This window comes from Pan troglodytes, chromosome 18 (genome assembly GCF_028858775.2).
Source record: "Pan troglodytes isolate AG18354 chromosome 18, NHGRI_mPanTro3-v2.0_pri, whole genome shotgun sequence".
NCBI lineage: Eukaryota > Metazoa > Chordata > Mammalia > Primates > Hominidae > Pan > Pan troglodytes.
In genome coordinates this window covers 85,535,835-85,562,004 of record NC_072416.2, presented here as the reverse complement: position 1 = coordinate 85,562,004, position 26,170 = coordinate 85,535,835, and the positions used below count along the sequence as shown (strand labels likewise).

Genomic DNA, 26,170 nt, shown 5'->3' with positions numbered 1-26,170 from the left:
CCCGGGGCACTCTTGAGGGAGCGGTCAGAGGAAGGGACATGGGGCAAACCCGACCATCCTTTCCCCTCCAGAGAGAGACTTGGTGGTGCTGCACGAGACGCCGGGCTGGCACCCCGGGCTGAGGCGCGCAGGGCAGGCCGCGCCGTCTCCGGGAGGCAGGGTCGCCGCTCGCCCGTGGAGCCCTGGCTCCCTCTGCGTGCAGGGGCGCGCGTGGTCCGTGGGTGGCTTCCGGGGAGCGGCCGCTGGTGACCTCCGCCCGCGGTCACTCGACGCCCAGCCTTGGCGCGTTTGCGCAACTGCTTTTGTCCCGAGCCTTCATTCTGGGCGCAGTCCTCTCTCCTAGTCCCCCCGCCGCGGCGCCTGGAACTCTCCTGGTGGCTGTAAGATATTCCTACCGTTAGGTCGTCTGTGGCGACCGCCAGGCCTGCCCCACATCGCTAGCCGCCCTGTCTACCCCTCAGCCTCCCAGCCACTAAACTCGCTGGACAACCTTACACTAGTGACAGTGTTTGAGTCTCAGACTCATCTGTGAAAGGGCAGTCATATTTGAGGACTCCAAATGGGCTGCAGTGCGTAAACCACCATGCGATATTTGGTTGCTATTGCCCACCTCAGCCTGTGGCCAATGTGTCTCTGTAGGAACAGCACTAGATTCTTTGGGGTTTTTTTGAGACAGGGTCTTGCTCTGTTGCCCAGCCTGGAATGCAGTGGCACGATCATAGCTCGCGGCGGCCTCGGTCGCCTGGGCTCAAGGGATCCTCCTGCCTCAGCCTCCCGAGAAGCTGGGAGTAGAGCCGGGATCTCGCTGTGTTGCCCAGGCTGGTCTTGAACTCCTGGCCTCAAGCAACCCTCCCGCCTCGGCCTCCTTAAGAGTTGGGATTACAGGCGTGAGCCACTGCTCCCGGCTATTTGGCTGTTTTTGTTCTTTAACATCTAATACTTTGAAAGAGCCCCATAGTTCCAGGATTTCTCCTTTTGACTTTGTAAAAGCCTTTCTTCTATCCCAATTGGATAAAGTAATTGGATTAGGCTAATACACGCTACACTGTGAGCTTGAATCATACAAAACATGAAAATAGCGGGGGGCGGTGGCTCCAGCCTGTAAACCCAGCTCTCAGGGAGGCAGAGGCTGGGAGGATCGCTTGAGCCCAGGAGTTTGAGACCTGACTGGGCAACATAGCAAGGCCCCGTCCTCCACAAAAAAGAAAAAAAAAAGTATGAAAATATATTTCTCGCGCCAGGTGCGGCGACTCATGCCTGTAATTCCAGCACTTTGGGAGGCCAAGGCAGGAGGATCACGAGGTCAAGAGTTCGAGACCAGCCTGGTCAACATGGCGAAACCCCCATCTCTACTAAAAATACAAAAATTAGCCGGGTGTGGTGGCAGGCGCCTGTAATCCCAGCTACTTGGGAGACTGAGGCAGGAGAATCGCTTGAAACCAGAAGGCAGAGGTTGCAGTGAGCCAAGATCCTGCCACTGCACTCCAGCCTGGGGGAAAGAGCGAAACTCCATCTCAAAAAAAAAAAAGAAAGAAAATATATTTCTCAAAGTGGTTTTATACAGTTGGGATTTCTTCTAGAGAAGCCAACTACTGTCATAGATCCTTGTATAATTAATTTACTCCCACCATCAGAAGAATGACGTTAGTTGTAGTTCTTTATTCCACCACTGTTTATTTTATTTATTTATTTATTTGTTTTTTGAGACAGAGCCTTGCACTGTTGCCCAGGCTGGAGTGCAGTGGCGTGATCTCAGCTCACTGCAACCTCCACCTCCCGGGTTAAGGTGATTCTCCTGCCTCAGCCTCCCCAGTAGCTGGGAATACAGGTGCCTGCCACCACGCCCAGCTAATTTTCGTATTTGTAGTAGAGACAGGGTTTCACCATGTTGGCCAGGCTGGTCTTGAACTCCCGACCTCAGCTGATCCACACGCCTTGGCCTCCCAAAGTGCTGGGATTACAGGCACGAGCCACCGCGCCCAGCCAATTGTACCACTTTTTGTGAAATAACGGTGCATTTGTGCAGGTGGCACTTTCTGTCCCTGATTTTTTTGTCATAGTTCTTTACCTCAGACATCTCTGATAGTCATACAATTAATAAAGAAGAGTACTTAAACATTCTCTCTGGTTTCCAGATTCCGAAATTTTTAACCTCTGAAGCTGTGCCTTCACGTGATCTAGGACAGCGTTCAGAATATGTCTACAGTCTGTTGGTTTGTATTCTGTGAAAATAGAAAAAAAAATCCGGTAAGCGCATATTATGTACCTACCTTCTGCCAAACAACAAAGTATCAGTTTTGAAGTCTTAAAAGAGTGGAGTCTGTGTTGCTTTCTTTTCTGGATTTTTATGATATTAAGTATTGACTGGTGAGTGCGTTCTTGGCTGAATTGCTGCTTTGTAAGAAATGGGCTTTTTCTTTCTCTTGCTGGACAACTGTTCCAAATGCAAGAAGAAGGGAAAAAATCGATATCTGGCATATGGAGATGGGGGAGGGGAAGCAGAGTCTCATATTTTCCTACCCTTGGGCATCCATAAAGCTTTACCAAATTACTCCAGGCCTTGGGTTCATTGCCAGAGGAAGTAGCATCGACAGTTGTGTAGTAATGGGCCAGGGTTACTCTGCGTGTTTTTGAAATATAGGACTGAAGTCCACATTTGCAAAGCTGACACTTCTACGCCTAACTTCTAATTCCAACTTGAATCTAAAGCCACATATCCTTCCATGGCTCTCAGAAAAGAATCCAAAATGATTGGGGTTTAAAGATGGCTCATAGGTTTCATTCCCATGTAAGAATAACACATTTAGTTAAATAATATATATCTATTGTATATATATTATAATAATGTACATTTATATACAAATAAATATAAGAAACAACTTCATGTAACTTTTGGAAGCATAAGTGTGCTTGAGTATTTATGAAACATTTCATGTGACCCAAAAGACTGCAGTTTAGTAGAAATTTAATATAGTAGTGAACAATATTCAGAGTGGTAAATTAATATTACTCATGAATTATTTTAAGCTAGTTAATATAAGCATAGTGTAATATAAACGTTAATGTTCCCTGTAATAATCCATGTAAAGTAGAAAAGCAAGAACACATCTTTCATTTTAATTTACTCAGTGTTTTCTCTAGGAATTTCATGGTGCCTTTAAACTACCAAATAATCATTCATTCTTGAAAGTCCAGCAGCGGCACCCTATTCCTTTTTTCATACCATGAAATGACCATAACCGTGGGGAAATGATGTAACTGCTAAGAATTGAATGTGATGGCCCAGCTTGAGTGATGTAAGTGGCTGTAAATCATGCTGTCTAGCTGTGTGTAAGAACCTGTCAAATGAATCACAAAACATTAACCTGACCTACAGAAAGCATCGGGGTTATTTTTTGCCACACTCAATATGGACGGCAAGTCACGCGGAGAATTTGCTCCAGGCCTCAGGCCGCCTCGGCCTCTCCCTCCTCTCCTCTTTCTGATTGGAAGAGAGAGGCCACCGGCTTTGTCGTCTGCACCACTATAGGCCCAGTGTCCTATCCATCGTGGTGTCATCGCTTTGCTCTTGAGAGCAAGTAAACAAACAAGTATTGCTCAAGAGGAGTGCAGGGAGCTATTCTCAGAAAGGATTTGGTCAGGAGGATTTAGGGGTTGACACTGAATAGACTGCAGTCTTCAGAATGTCTTCCCTGGAGAATCCAGGGAATAAGTAGCTAGAGCAGGCTGTATGTTCAGTGTCTTCCTCCCCAGGGAAGTCTGGCCTTTTCAGCTTCAAGAATCTGCAAAGTAGAACGCGTGGTAAAGCATTGACAAATCAGTCACGCGACCCGCAGCTGTTTCCTAAATGACTGTGTAACACCAGGTGGAACGGGCTGAGGTTCCACCATGTTTTTGTTTGCCTGTTTGTTTAATTCTAAACAAATTCTGTAGGACTGCTCTGTTTATAGCTTTTGCTCCATTCTGGGACTGTTAACGTGTGCAACTGTGGAGGCTCCATCAGCCCGCTTATTTTAAACTGCAATCCTCTTGTTCAAAGTTTGAATATTTTCCCTTCTTTCCAGTTAGTGTGACTAGTTCTTTTGAGCAGTGGGTAAGATCCCATTTTTTCACATCCGGATGTTGAGAACTCATTGGGATACAGTTAACGTGGCTTTCTTTCTTTCTTTTTTTTCTCTCTGTCGCCCAGGCTGGAATGCACCATTGCCCAGTGCATGTGGCGCAATCTCGGGTCACTGCAAGCTCCGCCTCCCGGGTTCACACCATTCTCCTGCTTTAGCCTCCTGAGTAGCTGGGACTATAGGCGCCCGCCAACACGCCCAGCTAATTTTTTGTACTTTTAGTAGAGACGGGGTTTCACCGTGTTAGCCAGGATGGTCTCGATCTTCTGACCTCATGATCCACCCGCCTCGGCCTCCCAAAGTGCTGGGATTACAGGTGTAAGCCACCGCGCCCTGCCCAGTTAACATGGTTTTCCTCAGTCCAAGAAATACTACTTGTGACCTTTGAGGCAACCAATTGGAAAATGCCCAGCCCTATATTCGACTTATTTCCTTAGATGTTATCAGTTCTCACTAACAAAGAGGTCATTGTTGTAAAGCCTCATCTTAGTGTTAAAACAAATGATCTCTTCTGTCTAGTTCTTCCTCGTTTTAGAATGCACGCACCCTCCTTATTCTTTAAAGGATACATTTCTACATAAAGGATTGTAAACGTGTTCCAAGGACGTATTCAGTTGTCAGGATTCAATGTGTGGTAGTTTTCTGCTGGCACTGTCTTTCCCCTTGGGTTCCTTCCCACCAACAGGTATTGCTGAAGCGCTCACGGTCATTCTTTTCTTTCTATTATTATTATTTTTGTAGAGATGGGGTTTCACTTCGTTGCCCAAGCTAGTCTCCTGGGCTCAAGCAATCTTCCCTGCTCAGCCTCCCAAAGTGTTGGGATTCTGGGTGTGAGCCACCACTCCCAGCCTTTTCTTTCTATTCTAAATGGTCAGTGCTAATTCCATCCTTCCACAACTTTGGGTACACAGCCTTCCATTATTCTTGCTGTCTGTCTTTTGTCCCTCTAATCCTGTGCTTTTCATCCTTGGTTATTCATATATCACCAACCATCTTCTATGGTTACTATTTTCTTTCAAACAGCTCATTTTTTATTTAAGGTATATTAAAATAGATTTGCCATTGCAGTAATGACCCTGCAATCATAAGTTTGATGTACTAGTTACATGTCTCAAATACTAAACCAGAATAAAGGCCGGGTGCAGTGGCTCATGCCTGTAATCCTAGCACTTTGGGATGCCGAGGTGGATGGATCGCCTCAGGTCAGGAATTCAAGACCAGCCTGGCCAACATGGCAAAAACCCATCTCTATTAAAGATACAAAAATTAGCCAAGTGTGGTGGCACTCGCCTGTAATCCCAGCTACTCGGGGAGGCTGAGGCAGGACAATAGCTTGAACCCGGGAGGCGGGGGCTGCAGTGAGCTGAGATTGTGCCACTGCACTCCAGCCTGGGTGACACAGCGAGACTCCGTCTCTAAATAAATAAATAAATAAATATAAAATGTTTCTGTACCACATAAAATCGTCCTGCATACAATTCATCTGCATACCACGCTGCTCACTGAAGCCTGAGTTGGCTTCCCAAAACACCACTTTCATCACTGTGTCATTCCCGAATTTGCGAGGGCTTCATCTGGTCTTCCACGAGTTCACATTCTAACTCCAACCTATATTTTATCTCTTTTTCTTGTCATTTTTCATTTCCATCCTATATTTTCAGCTTCTGCTCAGACCACACCCTGGACTGAACCAGCCTCCTGTTTCCCTCAGGCCTCCTGAGTCCCTGATCTCCGGCAAGTGATGCTCCTTCTCACCATTGTCTGTGCCATTGCCTTGAAAACTCCCTTCCTGGCCTCGCCTACTACATGAGCCAGGGACAACCAGCTGTCCTTTTTTTCTTTTCTTTTTTTTTTTTTTTGAGAAAGAGTCTTGCTCTGTCGCCTAGGCTGGAGTGCAGTGGCTCAATCTCGGCTCACTGCAACCTCCACCTCCCGGGTTCAAGTAATTCTTCTGCCTCAGCCTCCTGAGTAGCTGGGATTACAGGTGCCCGCCACCATGCCCGGCTAATTTTTGTATTTTTTCAGTAGAGACAAGGTTTCACCATGTTGGCCAGGCTGATCTTGAACTCCCAACCTCAGGTGATCTGCCCGCCTTGGCCTCCCAAAGTTCTAGGATTACAGGTGTGAGCCACCAGGCCTGGCCGCTATCCTTTTTTTCTAGAACATTCTCCCATCAAGTGTTCTCCTCCTGGCTAACTCCAAATTTTCCTTTGATTTATAAATGTCATTTCCTCAAAGAACCTTTGATCATCCAAAGTCTGGTCTCTGCTATAAGATCTTGTTAGTTTTACTTATTGTTAGAGCATTACAATTTATAATTTATGTATTTATCTATGTGGTTACTTGTTTAATGGCTGATCTCCCTGGTAGATAGCAGGATGTTATTAGTTGAAACCATTTTTTTTTTTTTTTGAGACAGAGTCTTGCTCTGTCGCCCAGGCTGGAGTGCAGTGGCACGATCTCGGCTCACTGCAAGCTCTGCCTTCCGGGTTCACACCATTCTCCTGCCTCAGCCTCCCGAGTAGCTGGGACTACAGGCACCTGCCACCACACCTGGCTAATTTTTTGTATTTTTAGTAGAGACGGGGTTTCACCGTGTTAGCCAGGATGGTCTCAATCTCCTGACCTCATGATCTGCCCGCCTCGGCCTCCCAAAGTGCTGGGATTACAGGCGTGAGCCACCGCGCCTGGCCTTTTTTTTTTTTTTTTTTTTTTTGAGATAGAGTGTCCCTCTATCATCCAGGCTGGAGTGCAGTGGCACGATTTCAGCTCACTGCATCCTCCACCTTCTGAGTTCAAGCAATTCACCTGCGTCAGCCTCGTGAGTAGCTGGGATTACAGGCACACACCACCACGTCCGGCTAATTTTTATATTTTTAGTAGAAATGGGTTTTCACCGTGTTGGCCAGGCTTGTCTCGAACTCCTGACCTCAGGTGATCTGCCCACCTCGGCCTCCCGAAGCGCTGGGATTATACGTGTAAGCCACCGTGCTCAGCCTACTTTTTAAAAAGACATACATATATATATTTCTGTAGATATATTTGGAGCTTATATTGAGCAAGAGAATATTCCAAATTGCTAACAGTGATTATCTCGAAGGATGTGAGGGGATTGAACGGTGATCAACAAAAACTTTTGTTTTACCTGTAGTGTTTATCTTAACAGTGAGGAAATATTTATATATTATTTGCATAATTAAGAATGAAGCCAGGTGCGGTGGCACGTGCCTGTAATCCTAGCACTCTGGGAGGCTGACCCAGGCAGATCACTTGAAGTCAAGAGTTAGAGACTAGCCTGGCCAACATGGTGAAACCTTGTCTCTACATCCCTTTCTCTTCTAAAAATACAAAAAGTAGTGAGGCATGGTGGTGCACATCTGTAATCTCAACACTTTGGGAGGCAGGAGGCGGGTGGATCACTTGAGTCCAGGAGTTCCAGACCAGCCCGGGCAACATGGCGAAACCCCATCTCTACAAAAAAGAAAAAAATACAAAAAAAAATACAAAAAAAAAATCAGCCTCGATGGTGCTTGCTTGTAGTCCTAGCTCAGAAGCTGAGGTGGGAGGATCACCTGAGCCCGGGAGGTCAAGGCTGTAGTAAGCTGATATTGTAGCAGGATGAGCCACAGACAAAACTCCTCAGACACCGGATTAAAGAAGGAAGAGGTTTTTATTTGGCTGGGAGTGTCGGCAGACTGGCGTCTTAAGAGCCGAGCTCCCCGAAAAAGAAGTTCTTGGCCTTTTTAAAGGGTTACAACTTTAAGGGGTCCACGTGAAAGGGTCGTGATACATGAAGCAAGCGTGGGAAATGTGACTGGAGGTTACATGCATCAGCTAACAGAACAAAAAGTTTCACAATGCTTTTTTTCATACAGTGTCTGGAATTTACAGATAACACAAGTAGTTTAGGTCCGGGATTGATGTTATTATTATTACTTTTTTTAACTCCTAGGGCCGGGTGGTGGTGCCAAGGTTGTCTGGCTATTTATCTTACTTTTGTTTTTTTCCAACTTTTTGCTTTTTCTCTCCTCCTGTCTTGTAAACTAGGCAAGGTGGGGGGAGGAGGGCAGCAGGAGTAGTAGTGGTCTCCTTCCTTAATATTGCACCACTGTACTCCAGCCCGGGTGACAAAGCAAGACCCTGTATCAAAAAAAAAAAAAAAAGGCCTGGCGCGGTGGCTCATGCCTTTAATCCCAGCACTTTGGGAGGCCGAGGCAGGCGGATCACGAGGTCAGGAGATCGAGACCATCTTGGCTAACACGGTGAAACCCTGTCTCTACTAAAAATACAAAAAATTAGCCGGGCGTGGTGGCGGGCGCCTGTAGTCCCAGCTACTTGGGAGGCTGAGGCAGGAGAATTGCTTGAACCTGGGAGTTGGAGGTTGCAGTGAGTCAAGATCGCGCCACTGCACTCCAGCCTGGCAACAGAGCAAGACTCCCTCTCAAAAAAAAAAAAAAAAAAAAATTGGTAGCAGTAAATAATACTGGTAAAGTCACCTGGCACATGTATATACACAATATATGCACTGAATAGATGTTCGTGGTGGTCACTGATTCATCCAACAATGATAAATTACGCAACTACTATGTACCAAGCACTATGCTGTGTCTGTGGCTGTAACTATTAATAGTATAATAGTTCCAACTAGGCCAGGTGTGCTGGCTCATGGCTCATACCTGTCATCCTAGCACTTTGGGAGGCCAAAGTGGGTGGATCACCTGAGGTCAGGAGTTCGAGACCAGCGGGCCATGACATACCTGTGAATGAGTGGGTCAACCTTGTGAAAGGAGTTTGCTTTTAGTTTATTTATTATGGTCACTGGAAGGAGGAGCATTCTGACAACTGGGGGATGGACTGAAAAACAAAGAAAAGCAAGAGTAATCAGTCAGGTACTGTTTTTCAATAGTGTGGGCCTGAGATGCTCAAGGTTTGGACATAGGCGCGTCTGTATAGATTTTTTTTTTTTTTTTTTTTTTGGTTTTGGTGGGGCTTTATTTTATTTTATTTTTTTTGAGACGGAGTCTCGCTCTGCCGCCCAGGCTGAGGTGCAATGGCACGATCTCGGCTCACTGCAAGCTCCACCTCTCAGGTTCACGCCATTCTCCTGCCTCAGCCTCCCGAGTAGCTGGGACTACAGGCTCCCACCACCATGCGCGGCTAATTTTTTGTAATTTTTTTTAGTAGAGATGGGGTTTCACCGTGTTAGCCAGGATGGTCTCGATCTCCTGACCTCGTGATCTGCTCTGTTCGGCCTCCCAAAGTGCTGGGATTACAGGCATGAGCCACCGCGCCTGGCCTTGGTGGTGATTTTTTTTTTTTGAGACAGGGTCTTGCTCTGTTGTCCAGGCTGGAATGCAGTGGTGTGATCACAGCTCACTGGAGCCACCAACTCCCGGGCTCAAGCGATCCTCCCGACTCAGCCTCCCGAGTAGGCACCACCATGCCCACCTAATTTTTTAAATTATTTGTAGATATGGGGGCGTCTCACTATGTGGGTAGGCTGGTCTCCAACTCCTGGGCTTAACCGATCTACCCGCCTCGGCCTCCCAAAGTGCTAGAATTACAGGCGTGAGCCACTGCGCCTGGCCTGTGTGGTTTGTTTGTTTGTTTGTTTGTTTGAAGAGACAGGGTTTCACCATGTTGGTCAGGCGGGTCTCAAACTCCTGACCTCAGGTGATCCACCCTTCTCCGCCTCCCAAAGTGCTGGGATTACAGACGTGAGCCACCGCGCCCAGCCATTTGTGGCTATTTTTGTTTTTTGTTTGTTTTGGAGACAGGGTCACGCTGTGTTGCCCAGGCTGAAGTGCAGTGGCACCATCACGGGTCACTGCAGCCTCGGCCTCCTGGGATCAAGCGATCCTCCCGTCTCAGCCTCTCTTTCTAAAATTTTGTTTTGTAGACAGGGTCTCGCTGTATTGCCCAGGCCGGTCTCGAGCTCCTGGCCTCGACTGATACTCCCGCCTGGGCCTCCAAGAGATGGGGTCCGAGGCGAGCCCACGGTGACGTGCGCGGCTGCTCTGGTGAGAGGACGCCTTCGCGGTCACCACCCGCGGACCTGGGAGACGACCCCGCTCAGCGGCCTCGGCGGAGCCCAGCTGGAGCAGGCGTGCGCGGCTCCCAGCAGCTGCAGGAACAGGCGCCCTTTGGGCGGCGCCGCATGGCAGGGCCTCCCTTTCCAGACCGGGCGCGCATCCCCGGATCTCTTGGGCCGCGCCGGCCACCGCCCCTCCAAGCCCTTCCCGGGGCTTCCGCAGGGAGCTCGGGATCCCCGAAGGTCCCTGCAGAGCCCCGCAGCTCGGGCCTTTTGGTTACCATAAGGCGGAGACGATGGAACGCGCGTTGTTTCGATGGACAAAAGGGCTTCTAGGCGCCCTTTGGGGTTCTGGCTGCAGTCTCTGTATTTGGAGGCTGTAAGGCGCATCTTTCTACTCACCGGCCGGCGCGGCACAGTTTCGGGCGCCGGAAGCGGGACGCACGGGCGCGAGGGGCGACCCCTATCTCCACAAAAGCCGCGGCGCGAAGTGGTCGTTGAGCAGCCTCGTTAGCGCAGTAGGCAGCGCGTCAGTCTCATAATCTGAAGGTCGTGAGTTCGAGCCTCACACGGGGCAGCCTAGCGTTTTCCACTCGGCATCACCACTTTCTTTTCCCATGCCCGCCACGGGCGGCGCCCTCACGCTGGAGGGGAGGGCAGCAGTATGGGGTCTCTGAGGTCGCCGCCCCGCGGGGAGGGGGTGGCGCGGCCGGGGCGGAGCTCCACGTAGGGGCGGGGCTAGGCTCTCCAGGGGGCGTGGCGAGCTCTGCGGCGGGGGCGTGGCTCGGCGCTGGCGGGGCGGGGTCGCGCTGGAGCGTGCGCACAGGCGGCAGCAGTGGCCGTCACTGGGCGGCATGGCGGTGTGTGCTCGCCTTTGCGGCGTGGGTCCGTCGCGCGGATGTCGGCGCCGCCAGCAGCGCCGGGGCCCGGCCGAGACGGCGGCAGCCGACAGCGAGCCGGACACAGACCCCGAGGAGGAGCGCATCGAGGCTAGCGCCGCGGTGTTGGCCGGGGTGGGGGGCGGCTTGTGCGCGGGCCCCTCGCCGCCGCCCCCGCGCTGCTCGCTGCTGGAGCTGCCGCCCGAGCTGCTGGTGGAGATCTTCGCGTCGCTGCCGGGCACGGACCTACCCAGCTTGGCCCAGGTCTGCACGAAGTTCCGGCGCATCCTCCACACCGACACCATCTGGAGGAGGCGTTGCCGTGAGGGTGAGCGCGCGGGGGTGGCGGGGCCGGGAGGGGCGGGGGTCCCTGCCAGGTGGAGGCCTCGGACCTGGGAGTGGCGGGGGCGGTGGCCCCGGCCGGGGGCCACCAGATGGGCGCGGGGCCCGGCGATGTGGTGTTTTGGGTGTGGGTGGGGAGCGGCCGCGGTGACACCACGTTGAGGGGGCCAGGGAGGTATTTGAGGCGGTTAGGGAGGGTCCGAGGGGTCCAAGAGAGGCAGACGGGGCTAGGGAGGGGTTGAGGGCGTCAGGGAGGCATCGAAGAGGCCCTGACGCGGGGCACGGGACACCACGGGGCCGAGGCCGTGCCGGGAGCTGGGGCTGGGATCCCCCGAGGTCTGCGCGGGGCCTAAGCTGACGCCTGGGGGCCGCCTCCTCTGCCCCTGCCTTGAAGGCGAGCCGAGGGTGCCCCGCTGGCCCTGACCAGAGACGAGGTGAACTTGAAGAAATGGGAGCAGGCCGGGCGCGGTTTCACGCCTGTAATCTCAGCACTTAGGGAGGCCGAGGCGGGCGGGTCACCTGAGGTCAGGAGTTCGAGACCAGCCTGGTGAAGATGGTAAAACCCCGTCTCTACTTACAAAAATACAAAAATTAGCCGGGCGTGGTAGCGGGCGCCTGTAATCCCAGCTACTCGGGAGGGTGAGGCAGAAGAATGGCTTGAACCCGGGAGGCGGAGGTGGCACTGAGCCAAGATCTGGGCCATTGCACTCTAGCCTAGGCGACAGAGTGCGACTTCGTCTCAAACAACAGCAACAAAAAAATTACGGGAGTAGGGGAAGCCCAGTGTCGGGGGCTCCTGATGGTGGGAGCGTGGAGAGACGGATGGATCACAGCGGTGCGGGCTGGACTTTTGCCTTCAGCAGTATTGGATGTAACAGATCACAGGAGGAGATGTTTATTTAATCTGGAGTTCAGGGCTCTCTCTGTTTAAAGGTTGACAGCTCTTTGATGTTCAAGCAGCTCATATTTAGGTAAAAAGGACAGGTTAGAAAACATCCAAGCGATGCACAACAGCAAAAGGAACAAAGTAAATACCATCAGAGACCCCAGCAGTCAAAAATAAACCACTCTTAACATTTTAAAAAACCTCTGAGTCGTGTGTACCTTCTTCCCTAAAGGATATAATGCAATATATATTCTCTTAGAGACAGTGTAGTGTAAACAATGCTACATAGTATTTCACTCCCTGCATGTAGCACAGACTCGTCCCTCACTGATAAGCTTTGAAGTCTGCATTTTTTCCATGCATAAACAGTGCCTTGAAGACTGCTTTGTGCATTTTATAGAAATTTAGGAGATTGACATGTATCCTTGGGAACTTCTGAGATTGTCTTGGTGGGATGCACTTCCTTCTTTTTTTTTTTTTTTTTGAGACGGAGTCTCACTCTGTCACCCTGGCTGTGGAGTGCAGTGGTGCGGTCTTGGCTCACTGCAACCTCCGTCTCCCAGGTTCAAGTGATTCTCCCGCATCAGCCTCCAAGTAGCTGGGACTACAGATGCGTGCCACCGTGCCCAGCCAGTTTTTGTATTTTTAGTAGAGACGGGGGTTTCACTATGTTGGCCAGGATGGTCTCGAACTCCTGACCTTGTGATTCACCCGCCTCGGCCTCCCAAAGTGTTGGGATTACAGGCGCGAGCCCCCGCGCTGGCTGGTAGGGTGCAGTTCCTCAAGTGGGATTGTGGATTTGTAGGACTGCATGTTGATGAAACCTTTGCAGCCTGTTGTCGGGCTCTTTGAGTTTGCACCCCAAGGAGGTCTGCATGAGAAGAACCCTTTCTCCAAGTCCTCCCGGACAGAGTTCGTCATAAATTATTTTTGTTGCTTAATGGTCGAGGCCCCTGATTTGGAGTCAGCTGACTTGGGCCCCAGCCCAGGCTCGTGTTTATCTGCTGTGAGATCCTGGACAAGCTGCTTCACCTTCCCAAGTCCTGTTGGGAGCATGAGTGGGAAGTGCTGCTCCTGGAGGTGCTTGGAGGGTGAATGAGGTGATGCCTGTGAAGCCCTCTCCCCTAAATGGTAGCTGGTGGGTGTTGATGATTCTTGGCTATTTTTATTGTGCCTTTTTGCGAATTCCTTATTTGTGGCTTTTTTTGGTCTTTTTTCTCTTAAGATGTCTGTTTTTGTCTTTTTCTCTTAGAGTGTCTATTTTTGTCTTACAAATTGTGAGAACTGAGTATTAGTAATACAAAATTTTTGTCATGTACATGGAAAGTAAAGTTCTTTTTACATTTTAAGATTGAGACAAAGGCAGTTCCACTTCTCTTTCCCTGTGAAGTCTACCCATTTGCTCTGGTTTGCACTTCGTGTAGCTGTAAGACTCAGATTCCCCAAGGATGTGTCATTGTGCTTTGAAGTTTCTCCATTAGGCGGCCAGACCTGTGTGGTGACCTCTGGGGGGTTTGTTTGGGAAACCGTAAGGTATATATGGCTCAGCAGAGGGATAACAAGGTTTTTTGTGTAATCAAAAATTCAAAGGTATACTGTAGAATAGAACAACCGGAATTACAACTCAGAGTAAATTCTTAGAATTACTAACAGAAATGTGAAAAGTCCTGGTGGAGATGTAGAAAGCGACTGGGGACAGATATAGGACCCTTCAGTCCTTTCTTTCCCAGTGCTGCGGTTCTCAGCGCAGCTGTCCTGGGACAACAGACACTGTGACGTAGAATGAAAGCATCTTGTTCACCCAAGTGACCTGCTAACGTGAGAATTCTCATTTTGAGACATTAAAAACACACTTTGGCAGGCCAAGGCTGGCGGATCACTTGAGCCCAGGAGTTCAAGACCAGCCTCGGCAACATGGTAAAACCCCCATCTCTACAAAAAATACAAAAGTTAGCCAGTCATGGTGGTGCGTGCCTGTGGAAGGCTGAGGTGGGAGGATCACCTGACCCTGAGGCGGTCGAGGCTGCAGTGAGCCGTGAACATGCTACTGCACTCCAGTCCGGGTGACAGAGTGAGACCCTTTCGCAAAAAAAACCCATGAGAAACAAAAGTAATGAACCAGGCATATTTCCAGCCATCCCCAATAAAGGACTTAAATCATTTGTCATATTTGCTTTTGGTTCCTTTTTCTTTTTTTTTTTTTAGACGGAGTCTCACTCTGTCACCAGGCTGGAGTGCAGTGGTGCATTCTTGGTTCACTACAGCCTCTGCCTCCTGAGTTCAAGCAATTCTCCTGCCTCAGCCTCTTAAGTAGCTGGGACTACAGGCGCCCGCCACTATGCCCGGCTAATTTTTGTATTTTTAGTAGAGACTGGGTTTCACCGTGTTGGCCGGGATGGCCTTGATATCCTCACCTCGTGATCCGCCTGCCTCGGCCTCCCAAAGTGCTGGGATTACAGGCGTGAGCCACTGCGGCAGGCCTTTTTTTTTTTTTATTTTTGGAGCGGAGTCTCGCTCTCTTGCCCAGGCTGGAGTGCAGTGGCCCAAGTTGTATTTTTAAGTTCTATTCATGTTAATACATTTTAGTTCTGTCTTTTTAAATGGTATGCGGGCTGGGCGCAGTGGCTCACACCTGTAATTCCAGCACTTTGGGAGGCCAAGGCGGGCAGATCACCCGAGATGAGGAGTTGGAGACCAGCCTGGCCGACATGGTGAAACCCCGTCTCTACTAAAAATTCAAAAATTAGCTGGGTGTGGTGGTGGGCGTCTGTAATCCCAGCTATTCTGGAGGCTGAGGCAAGAGAATTGCTGGGTCTGTCCCACAGACCCTGGCTGATGGATGAAATGAGTACTCAGACACAGGTATGCAGTGTTAAGAGCAGCTAGGTGACTTCCTGGCTTTAGTGGCCAGAGAGCAGCCCCGAGAAGCTGGAGCTGCTTGCTTTTATTCAGTGCAGGCACAATGCGGAAAACCTGGGGCAAACACAATCTGCAGGTAATTAACATTTATTGTTCCCCTTTCAGGGAACATCATGTGCTGAGGATCAAAGGTCAGTTCCTGGTCAACATAAGTAAACAAGCCTGTTTAAGATGAATTCCTCCACACTCCTTGTACCTACCCCATGCCCTCTGCCTCAGGGTTATAGAAAAGCTGCCTTCAGCTATTCTCCCCCCAGCTCTGCAGAACCTTCCCACCTTTCAGAAGGTTTGCGTCCTTTCCCTGTAGATTTTCCCACCCCTCTGACTGATCTGTCCTACAGAGAATTGCTTGAACCTGGGAGGTGGAGGTTGCGGTGAGCCAAGATTATGCATGCCATTGCACTCCAGCCTGGGCTACAAGAGTGAGACTCCGTCTCAAAAAAACAAAACAAAACAAAAAGGTATGTGATGGTTCATAACTCTGAGTGGTCACAGAGTTCTTTTGCTGATTTTTATTTTTTCACTGGGTGCAGTGTGGCAGTGAACTCTCATATCTTTGGATACATCTATATCTATATCTATATATATATATTTTGTTTTTTTTTTTTTTAGATGGAGTCTCGCTCTGTCGCCCTGGCTGGAGTGCAGGGGCGCCATCTCTGCTCACTGCAAGCTCCGCCTCCTGGGTTCACGCCATTCTCCTGCCTCAGCCTCCCGAGTAGCTGGGACTACAGGCGCCCGCCACTGCACCCTGCTAATTTTTTTGTCTTTTTAGTAGAGACGGGGTTTCACCGTGTTAGCCAGGTTGGTCTCGATCTCCTGACCTCATGATACAGGCGCCTCTGCCTCCCAAAGTGCTGGGATTACAGGCGTGAGCCACCGCGCCCAGCCAGGATGCGTATATATTTGAACATTTTTCTGAGGATTATATCCAGAAGTGGTGTTGCCTGGGTAGGCAGGGGTGAGATAAGCAGTTTTGCTAGATGCTTCCCAGAGTGATTTCCCTTTGTACACCTGTCAGCAGGCCATGGATGGGCAAGTCCCAGAAGGAGAAACTTAACTGCCCGGATGCAGTATTGCACAGTAGCTGCCAGCACTTTTAAGTTTCTCATTTAATCCAGTGAATTCTCTAATTCCGCTAAATTCTCTCTAATTTTAATGATTCCTCTTTAAAAATCGATGCCAATTTGGGTGAATTTTATTCACCATTTATTTTGCATTTTTATTTTGTGCCATTTTATTTTGCATTTGCCTGATAACTAGTGAGGGTGCACATTTAAAAAATATATTTATTGATCATTTGGATTTATTTTATTTATCTTTCATTTTTGCTCCTTTTTTCCTTTCTTTGATTTGTGGATTTTATTTATGTAATCTGGATAGATTTCTGGTTTTGTTTTGTTTTTTTTTTGAGATGGAGTTTCGCTCTTGTTGCCCAGGCTGGAGTGCAATGGCGCTATCTTGGCTCACCGCAACCTCTGCCTCTCGGGTTCAAGCAATTCTCCTGCCTCAGCCTCCTGAATAACTGGGATTACAGGTGTGCACCACCATGCTTGGCTAATTTTTTGTATTTTTAGTAGAGACGGGGTTTCTCCAGGTTGGTCAGGCTGGTCTCGAACTCCCAACCTCAGGTGATCTGCCTGCCTCGGGCTCCCAAAGTGCTGGGATTACAGGCATGAGCCACTGTGCCTGGCCTAGATTTCTGTTTTTTTATATATACATGTTTTTTCTTTTTTTTTTTTTTGAGACTGGGTCTCTTTCTGTCACCCAGGCTAGAGTGTAGTGGTGCAGTCACGGCTCACTACAGCCTCAACCTCCCTGGCTGAAGTGATCCTCCCACCTCAGCCTCCCAAGAAGCTGGGAGTACAGGCGTGCACCACCACACCCAGCTAATTTTTTTGTATTATTTTGTAGAGATGGGGTCTCACTGTGTTGCCCCCGCTGGTCTTGAACTCCTGGCCTCAAGTGATCTGCCCACCTTGGCCTCCTAAAGTACTGGGATTACAGGCGTGAGCTGCTGCATCTGGCTTGTTTAATATATTGAAAAACATTTTCTCATTGTCTATAGTCATTTGCTTTTCAACTTCATTTATAGTGACTTTGGCAAAATTTCCAACTTTTTTGAGACAGGGTCTCCCTCGTGATGTCACCCAGGTTGGAGTGTAGTGGCGCTATTATGGCTCACTGTGGCCTTGACTTCTCCGGCATAAATGATCCTCCCACCTCAGCCTCCTGAGTAGCTGAGACTATAGGCACGTGCCAACACACCTGGCTAATTTTTGTAACTTTTTGTAGAGACAGATTTTTACCATGTTGCCCAGGCTGGTCTGGAACTCCTGGGCTCAAGTGGTCCGCCCGCCTCGGCCTCCCAAAGTGCTAGAATTACTGGCGTGAGCCACCGTCCCCAGCCTAAAATTTCCAACTTTAATCAAAATTATAGATTTCAAACTTTATGCTTAAATGATCAGTTTACACCCCAAAGTTACGAACATGGTAAACAACTAGATTTTCAGTTTCACGAGTTCATTGTGGCAGCTTTAATTCCACCTCATCTAGGTCAGGCATCAGACCGTGGGCAAGCCTGTGTGGTATTACAGGTGTCTTACTTTGTTAGTCTAATTGTGCTTGGAAATACAGATAGGAATAGTCGTATATGAGACAGATCGGGTCTTAGTTTTCTGAGCCCTGAAACTTCATCTGTCCTAACATTTCGTTATGGTGGATACTGATAAGGCCAAGGGCAGGCCAGTTCAAGTGAGAAACAGGGCTGGCCCCAGCCTTGTGAGGAGGAGCAGAGCTTGGGCTGCCTGGGAGGTGCATGGTCCTTGCCCACCTGGCGTCCTGGCAGAGGTATAAGGGTGGCTCCACTTTTTAGTGTCTTGGGGGTTGGTGAGTGAGGCTGATTTCTGTGTTTACCACCCAGTTTCTACTTGTCTGCTTTCTGTGTTTATTTTCTTCTTTTCACAGATGTTGAATACTTTCTGCCATTTAATAATGGGGCCAGGTGTGGTGTCTCATACCTGTAATCCCAGCACTTTGGGAGGCCAAGTTGGGCAGATCATATGAGGTCAGGAGTTTGAGACCAGCCTGGCCAACATGGTGAAACCCCTGTCTCTACTAAAAATACAAAAATTAGCTGGACGTGGTGACTCACACCTGTAATCCCAGTTACTTGGGTGACTGAGGCAGGAGAATAGCTTGAACCTTGGAGGCAGAGGTTACAGTGAGCTGAGATTGCGCCACTGCACTCCAGCCTGGGCGACAGAGTAAGACTCTTGTCTTAACAAAAAAAAAAAAAAGAAAGAAAAAAAGAAAATTGAGTTTCCCACAACAGAGAGCAAGCAACAAAAATGGGAGTGGGAAAAAGGGAACCTCTGCCTGTCTTTTAATGCTTCAGATAATTTTGGGCCATGACTGACTTTAGGATGTGGGTGAGGCTTGCGTGTTTAAGGCTCTTTCTAAAGGGATAGGATGCTGTGGCAGTGGACAGCAGGGGGAATACACTGGCAACTGGAAATGAGGTGGTTATTTATAATATGTTTGGTCAGTGAGAAGCTGAAGATTTCCATTGTCCTGTTGGCAATAGTAAGTTGGTTATTTTTATACTACTGTGGCCTCTCTGGCCCCTGCATGTCGGGAAGTGGAGTGACTCAGGCTGAGGGTGGTGGCAGGGGCAGCTTGTAGCTGGTGGGTTAAATCTTTTCTAATAGTGTTTCTTTGGGCAGGTGAAGGGAGTTCCCACTGAAAGCCATGTCTGTACTTCTGATGTTGGGGCAGGCAGATCACAAATAAGGGCTCCTTCTCCGGATAGGAAACAAAACCAAACTCACTCCAGCCCGCAGGGCCTGGCAGGGTGGGTGTGGGACCCTTCTTTGATGTGTCGCCCTCGGCCTCTGGCAGTTCCTTGCCTGAGGAGTATAAAGAAGCCTTCACTTTCTGGGGTGCTGGGGCAGGAGCTGGCTGCCTCTCTTGCTGTGGCCCTGCCTGGGCTTGTTTTGGTTAGTCGTTGCCCTTTTAGTTGATGTGTTGTGAAATGTCAGCCCATTTTGGCACTGTTTGTTTATCTATTTATTTATTTATTTATTTTTTGAGACGGAGTCTTGCTCTGTTGCCCAGGCTGGAGGGCAGTGGCATGATCTCGGCTCACTTCATCCTCTACTTCCCGGGTTCAAGCAGTTCTCTTCCTCAGCCTCCCAGGTAGCTGGGATCACAAACACGCACCACCATGCCCAGCTAATTTTTGTTTTGTTTTTGTTTTTGTTTTTGTTTTTTGAGACGGAGTCTCACTCTGTCACCCAGGCTGGAGTGCAGTGGCGCGATCTCGGCTCACTGCAAGCTCCGCCTCCTGGGTTCACGCCATTCTCCTGCCTCAGCCTCCCGAGTAGCTGGGACTACAGGCGCCCGACACCATGCTCGGCTAATTTTTTTGTATTTTTAGTAGAGACAGGGTTTCACTGTGTTAGCCAAGATGGTGTCGATCTCCTGACCTTGTGATCTGCCCGCCTCGGCCTCCCAAAGTGCTGGGATTACAGGCGTGAGCCACTGTGCCCGGCCAGCTTCAGGAATTGGCTGGGTGCTGTGGATCACATCTGTTATCTCAGCACTTTGGGAGGCTGAGGCAGGAGGATCACCTGAGGCCAGGAGTTGGAGACCAGCCTGGGCAACATGGCAAGACCATGTGAAAAAAGAGGCCGGGTGCAGTGGCTCACACCTGTAATCCCAGCACTTTGGGAGGCTGAGGCGGGTAGATCACCTGAGGTCAGTATTTCGAGACCAGCCTGGTCAATATGGTGAAACCCCGTCTCTACAGAAAGTACAAAAATTAGTGGGGTGTGGTGGCGTGCCTGTAGTCCCAGCTACTTGGGAGGCTGAGGCAGAAGAACTAACTGCTTGAACCCAGGAGGCAGAGGTTGCAGTGAGCCAAGATCACAGCACTGCACTCCAGCCCTGGTGACAGAGTGAGACTCTGTCTCAAAAAAAAGGAAATTAACCAGGTGTGGTGGCACACGCCTGTGGCCCCAGCTACTCAGGTGGCTGAAGTGGGAGAATCACATGAGCCCAGGAGTTTGAGTGTGCAGTGACCTGTGATCTTACCACTGCACTCCAGCCTGAGTGATGGAGTGACACCCTACCTCTAAAAAAACAAAAAGAAATGCTTCATGATTCTTGTTAGCAGACAGTTGTTGAGCCCACTGGTTCTGATGGAATGGGTGGCGGGTGGGCAGCTGGATAAACGCACCGTCCAGGCAGTAGCAACACCATGACTGAGCCAGGAGATGGGAACACTGGCCCGTGTCCTGACATACAGTGGGGTCTCAGCACTGTGGGGAAAGCCTTTTTCCTTTTCCTCTGCCTTTTCACTGGGAAGGAGGGCAGTTCTCTACATTTTTGCAAGTTGAATATCATCCACCACTGTCTAGAGAAACGTAGTCATTTCACTTAGCAAAGCACAAGGAAAATAAAGGAAAATGGTGCTTATTAGGGGAGCATTTTATTTTTCCCTACTCTGTTGCCTAGACTGGAGTGCAATGGCATGATCTCGGCTCACTGCCACCTCCACATCCTGGGTTCATATGATCCTCCTTCCTCAGCCTCCCCAGTAGCTAGGACTACATGCATGTGCCACCATACCTGGCTAATTTTTGTGTTTTTAGTAGAAATGGGGTTTTGCCATGTTGTCCAGACTGGTCTCGAACTCCTGAGCTCAAGCAGTCTGCCCACCTCGGCCTCCTAAAGTGCTGGGATTACAGACATGAGCCACTGCACCCAGCCCAAACATTTTTTAAGACTATTTTTTTTTAACTTAAAAAAAAAAAAATTTAAAAACAAAAGTGAATCTGGCACCTGGAAGGTGTTGAGTGGAGGTTTCCCCTTCCCCACTTCTCATGGGACACGCCCTGAGAAGGGCGTTGCTAGAGGTCCTGGCGCTGCACGCTCACTGATCCTGTTTGTAATGCAATGACGTAATGCATCTGAGGGTCTGGGGTTTGTCTTTCTGTCTGGAAAGGGCATGTACACACAGGGCATCTTGGGATCTTGCAGGGGAACAAGTGTCCTCTCAAAAAACAAGTGTGTCCCTGCTGTCTCTCCCCTTTCTGGGTCAGCGTCCTTTGACAGGAACGCCGTCCCTGGCCGCCGGGGTGATGGAGAGAATTAGCCACGACTCATCAGGCCTGCCTGGCATGAATGGAGGAAGAGGACGCATCTGAAATCTCGGGCAGGTCCTGGGTGATAGGATTGTAGAGTCAGACTCACAGAAGGGTCGTGAACAGTGTCACCGAGTGATTGCTTGTGCCCTTTGGGAAGGAGTGGTATCGGGGATGACCACTGCATCTTAGCGAGAGGGGACTCCCTTGGCCAGTGGGTGCCTGTCGTGGGTGCCAGAGGAGGGGCGGAAGTCCTGGCTGGAGGGGGCAGTCTTCTCAAGGCTCCTGTCCACATGGCGACTGTCATTGCAGGGATGAGATTGTTTGAGCAGGAGGCACGCTGGCTCAGTGGTCACCTCATTGTTTAGCGCCCACCTACTCTGATGTTTGATAGGAGATGCCTGGGGGCTGCGTCCAGGCTTTGTTTTTTGCATTCCATCCTGAGGGGATGCTGGCTGTGGGAGTGTTTGCACAGCTGCTGCATTATTTAAAAACAGCAAGTTTTCCATGCAGTCAGGCTGGTGGCTGCAGAGCTGGGAGTGTTGGGGAGTGCCGGGCCGCAGTTGGGGCGCTGTTCTTGGAGCCCGGGGGCATGTCCCCCCTGCCACCGCCAGCTCATTCCCTGTGCCTTAACTTCCTTTTTAGCCTCAGAAGCAGAAAAACTTAAGCCATATTTCCTATGGATTGTAATTATCCCCTAATTTAGCGCAAGTACAAACGCAGTCTTTCCAATCAGTGTCATCTTTTGGTTTTATTTGGAAAACTGAGTGTAAAGCGGGTAGGTCACCAGCCAGCAGGTCCCTCAGCACTCGCCGCCCCCTCTGCTCCTGGCTTCACTCTGCTCCAGGGAGGCTGAGGCCCAGCAGTGTCCCAGGGGCCGCAGTGGCTGCCTCTGCCTGTCTCACAGGGCCCTCTCTCTCGGGTTCCCTGCCTGCATGCCCAGGGTCACCCCACTGCCTCCTCAGTCATCCCCACCCACAGGCTCCTATTCCCCTGGGTCTGGCGGCCCGGTGGCTGGCGCAGCCCTTCCAGCTGAACTCTGCAGTGCTGACTGCAGTCCCTGGTGTCGAGTGCCCCAGGGCTGGGCAAAGCTCTCTCCACACTCAGGCACCTGCCAAGTTGCCCCAGATGGCATCTTAGTGTGGTGCCTTTCTCAAGTGGTGCTTTTGGGAGGAAGATGCCAAGTGCCTTCTTACTGCAGTCCCCCTAGTGCCAGTGCCGTGCACAGAATAGTGACTCTGTGTGTCCCTGTCCCTCCCATCCCAGTGTGCTGAGTGCGGGCTCGGCCACGCTGGCCAGGCTGCCACCTCCCGTCCTCTTCATCTTCCCTTCCCAGGGGTAGGGGGTGCTCACGAAGCAGATGAGTCTTCCCCGGGCCCCTGAGAGGGAGGGGAGAGTGCAACAGGTGGACAGTAAAGGCCCTTCCAAAGCATTCCCACCAGAGAGATGGACTAGATGCAGGCCCCATTCAGGCCTGTGCTGCAGGGACGGGGTTTCCAGTAAGTGCCACCACTCAGCAGTGAGCTCTGTTGGACAAGAAGATGGTGTGCAGAGGTTGGTGGCCCCTGGCAGTTGAGTCATGAAAGGGCACAGCTTCAGTGTAGCTGGACTCAGGTCAGGTCACTGGGCTGTTTTGTTCCTCTTGGCAAAACAGCTTTTAAATAGCATTTTTTTTTGAAATTTTCTTATTTATTTATTTATTTTTGAGACGGAGTCTCAGTCTGTCGCCTGGCTGACAGAAAGTGAGACCCTGTCTCAAAAACAAGAGAAATTTATGAAAAATAGTCACGCTGTGGAAAACAGTATTGTAGTTCCTCAAAAATTTAAACTTAGAAATACCATCTGATCTAGCAGTCTCCTTCTGGGTATATTCCCCCCATAAAAGAAAGGAAGGGACTCAGATATTTTGACACCTATGTCCGAAGCAGTTTTATTCACAGTAGCCAAAAGGCGGAGCCATCCCAGGTGCCCATCCATGAATAAACGGATGAACACAGCATGGTCCCCGCAGGCTGGAATACAATCCATTCTTAAAAAGGAAGGAAATCCTGATGATGCGCGGAGCTGAAGGACATTATGCTCAGTGAAATAAACAGTCACCAAAGGACAAGTACGGCATGCTTCCACTTGGATGAGGTGTCTTAGAATAGTCAAAAAGCAGAGAGACAGAAGGCAGAATGGTGGGTGCCGAGGACGGGGCTGGGGAAGTGTGGAGTTGCCGCTCCGTGGGGACAGTTTGTCTGGGAAGATGAAAAGGTTCTTCGCGTGGATGGTGGAGGAGGCTGCACGGCGATGTGGAGGTGCTGAGTGCCCCTGAGCCGTACAGTCAACAGTGGGTAAAATGGTAGCTTTTATGTTTATTTTTACCATGATAACAAAACTAAATTGCCACTTCAAATATTCCAATCAGAAGATGACCTCTTACAAGAGGAAATGAAAAAAATAAAGGCCGGGTGCAGTGGTTCACGCCTGTATTCCTAGCACTTTGGGAGGCCGAGGCAGGCAGATCACTTGAGGTCAGGAGTTCGAGACATGGCGAAACCCCGTCACTACTAAAAATACAAAAATTGGCCAGGTGTGGTGGCGGGCACGTGTAATCCCAGCTACTTGGTAGGCTGAGGCAGGAGAATCACTTGAACTTGGGAGGTGGAGGTTGCAGTGAGCCGAGATGGTGCCACTGGACTCCGGCCTGGGCAACAAGAGCGAAACTCTATCTCAAAAAGACAAATAAACAAAAAACAAAGAAAACCATCTAAATTAAATCCTTTGCAATCAGAACAGCTGCTTCAGTAGATTTTGCCAACTGCCAATCATGTTGGACTGAGGTTATCTGTTCCTCTTTCTGAAACTATTAAGTTGGATAATTTACCCAGCACACTTCCTCTTATAAAGGCAAAAAAAAAAAAAAAAGGAAATAGACTAGTAAGGAAACTTTTAGCAAGCACACTGCATTAACAGCCTGCAACACTGAACCTGTTGCCTGGAAGCGGATAGGCAGCACAGGTTGTGCTGGCCGGCTGGAGTTGGGTTGGATCTGTGCAGCAGGGTGGGAGTTAACACTTGCCAGTCTTTCTGGAAGGAAGGGTGCATGGTTGCTGGAAAGGACACTGGCCTGAGAGCTGTGTTAAGGGCAGTTTCCCTTGATGACTTATGAGAAGGTTTATAGAACAATAAAAGGATGTGTAATTGTTCTTAACCCCTATTTTTTAAAAGACTTTTTTCATCATGTGGAAAATATCGAACATTACTTATAGGAGCAGTTGTGTCAGAATGACATTTATTCTCCTCTGGTTCATTTGTCGTGACCTTTTGGTGACAGTAGGAAAAACCCACTAAGGATTGTTGTATTCATTAGCACTGTGCCATCATTTTGCTTTTCTTCTGAATTTGAATAACATTTTTGTGGATGCTTTATCAAGTTGTTGATTTCATCTCCTACTTGGTATTAGCAATACATTTGCTGGTGAGGTATACAGAGAATGATGGTGGCCATGGGCTCTGTCGATGTGGCTATCCTAGCTAAAAACGCTGGACTCATTCAGAAGTCCAAGCAGTTAATAAAAGGCTACGTGCATTGTTTCTGACAGGTTAGAGGATTCATTGGGCTCAGTGAAAATTCATGAAACTAAGTCACCAGCCTTCAGCAATCTAAGCAAAGATAAACTGCCTCAGGAACAGTATTGATGGCTTGCAGAGGACTGGCTTATGACTTCAGGCGGCATAAACAACAAGCACAAATGGATGCGTTTTCCAGTGTCCACCCATCTGGCCGTTGGCGCAGGGAATCAGAGCATCTTGTCTGCAGCATTAAGGCAACTACGAAAATGCGTCAGAGGAGAAGCACCCACAGTCCAGACTGCTTTGTCAGTGAGGTGTCATGTGCACTGGTGGCATCTGGAACCTGGAAAGGGGCTGTCCTTTAAACCACACAGCAAACTGAAGCTCCAGTCTCATTATGCAGTAACTAATGATTTTGAAGTGCGTCATTTGTGTAAGAAGAGGATAAAGTACTTATGGAGAGTCAGAGGAAATAGTGGCAGCTGACTGGTGGGTCTCAGGAAGAGCCACCTGATCATCAGGGCACTGGCAGGACCCCCCTGGGAATCTTGATGTGCTTCAGTGGTCGGGGGTTGGTGTGGAGCTCGGCTCAGTGAGAGCAGGTAGGCCAGTTGTTATTATTTCCTGACTTCAGTGAGTGTGACCCACTGAGCTGGTCTGAGGGTGAGTGGTCTGCAGGGATATTGACAACCCACAGTCCCTCAGATTGACAACCCATGTTACATGCAAGTTATCATTTCATCCCTGCTTTGGATTCACAAACACCATATTTCTTTCTGTTTGTTTGTTTGTTTATTTATTTATTTTTTTGAGACAGGGTCTCACTGTGTTGCCCAGGCTGGAGTGCAGTGGCTTGATTGTCACTGACAGCAGCCTTGAACTCCTGGGCTCAAGAATCCTCCCACATCAAACTGCCGGTGTTACAGGTGTGCCACTGTGCCTGGCTAATTTTTAAAAAAAATTTTGTAGAGGTGGGGTCTCACTGTGTTGCTCAGATTGGTCTTGAACTCCTGGGTTCAAGCAAGCCTTCTGCCTTGGCCTCCCAAAGTGCTGGGATTACAAGTGTGAGCCCTTGCGCCCGTCTTGTTGTTTCTTTTTTATTTTCCACATTGCTATTTTGGAGGTCGCCAGAGAGTGCTCCATCTACCCTTAGATGTGTGTGCCCCTTTCTTTGCAGAAGAGTGGACGTCACACTCCCAGCAGCCGGCCCGTCTGCCCTCTGCCTCCCCTCTCTCCATGTAGCAGCCCATCGTGGATGATCCTGTTGGCTGGAGCTCTTTCATCAGTTT

At 49.5% G+C, this 26,170-nt stretch overlaps 1 protein-coding gene and 1 non-coding gene across 10 annotated transcripts in view; both read left to right on the top strand.

Moving 5' to 3' along the window:
* Positions 1-26,170, top strand: part of FBXO31 (F-box protein 31) — a 64,073-nt gene that overhangs the window by 204 nt on the left and 37,699 nt on the right. For 2 of the 9 annotated variants that reach the window (XM_063797921.1, XM_063797923.1), the window contains exon 2: positions 2,136-2,247. Coding sequence is in view for 3 of the 9 variants with exons in the window: in XM_016930327.4 (XP_016785816.3) it covers positions 11,007-11,358 (352 nt within the window). In the remaining 6 variants the exon portion in view is untranslated. Of the gene's footprint in view, positions 1-297; positions 381-2,117; positions 2,248-10,953; positions 11,359-24,910; positions 25,484-26,170 lie in introns of those variants that run through there. The other 7 variants (XM_016930328.4, XM_016930326.4, XM_016930333.4 and 4 more) reach the window with 5 other exon arrangements.
* TRNAM-CAU (transfer RNA methionine (anticodon CAU)) lies at positions 10,657-10,729 on the top strand. Its single transcript has one exon. It is a non-coding gene; the product is annotated as a tRNA-Met (tRNA).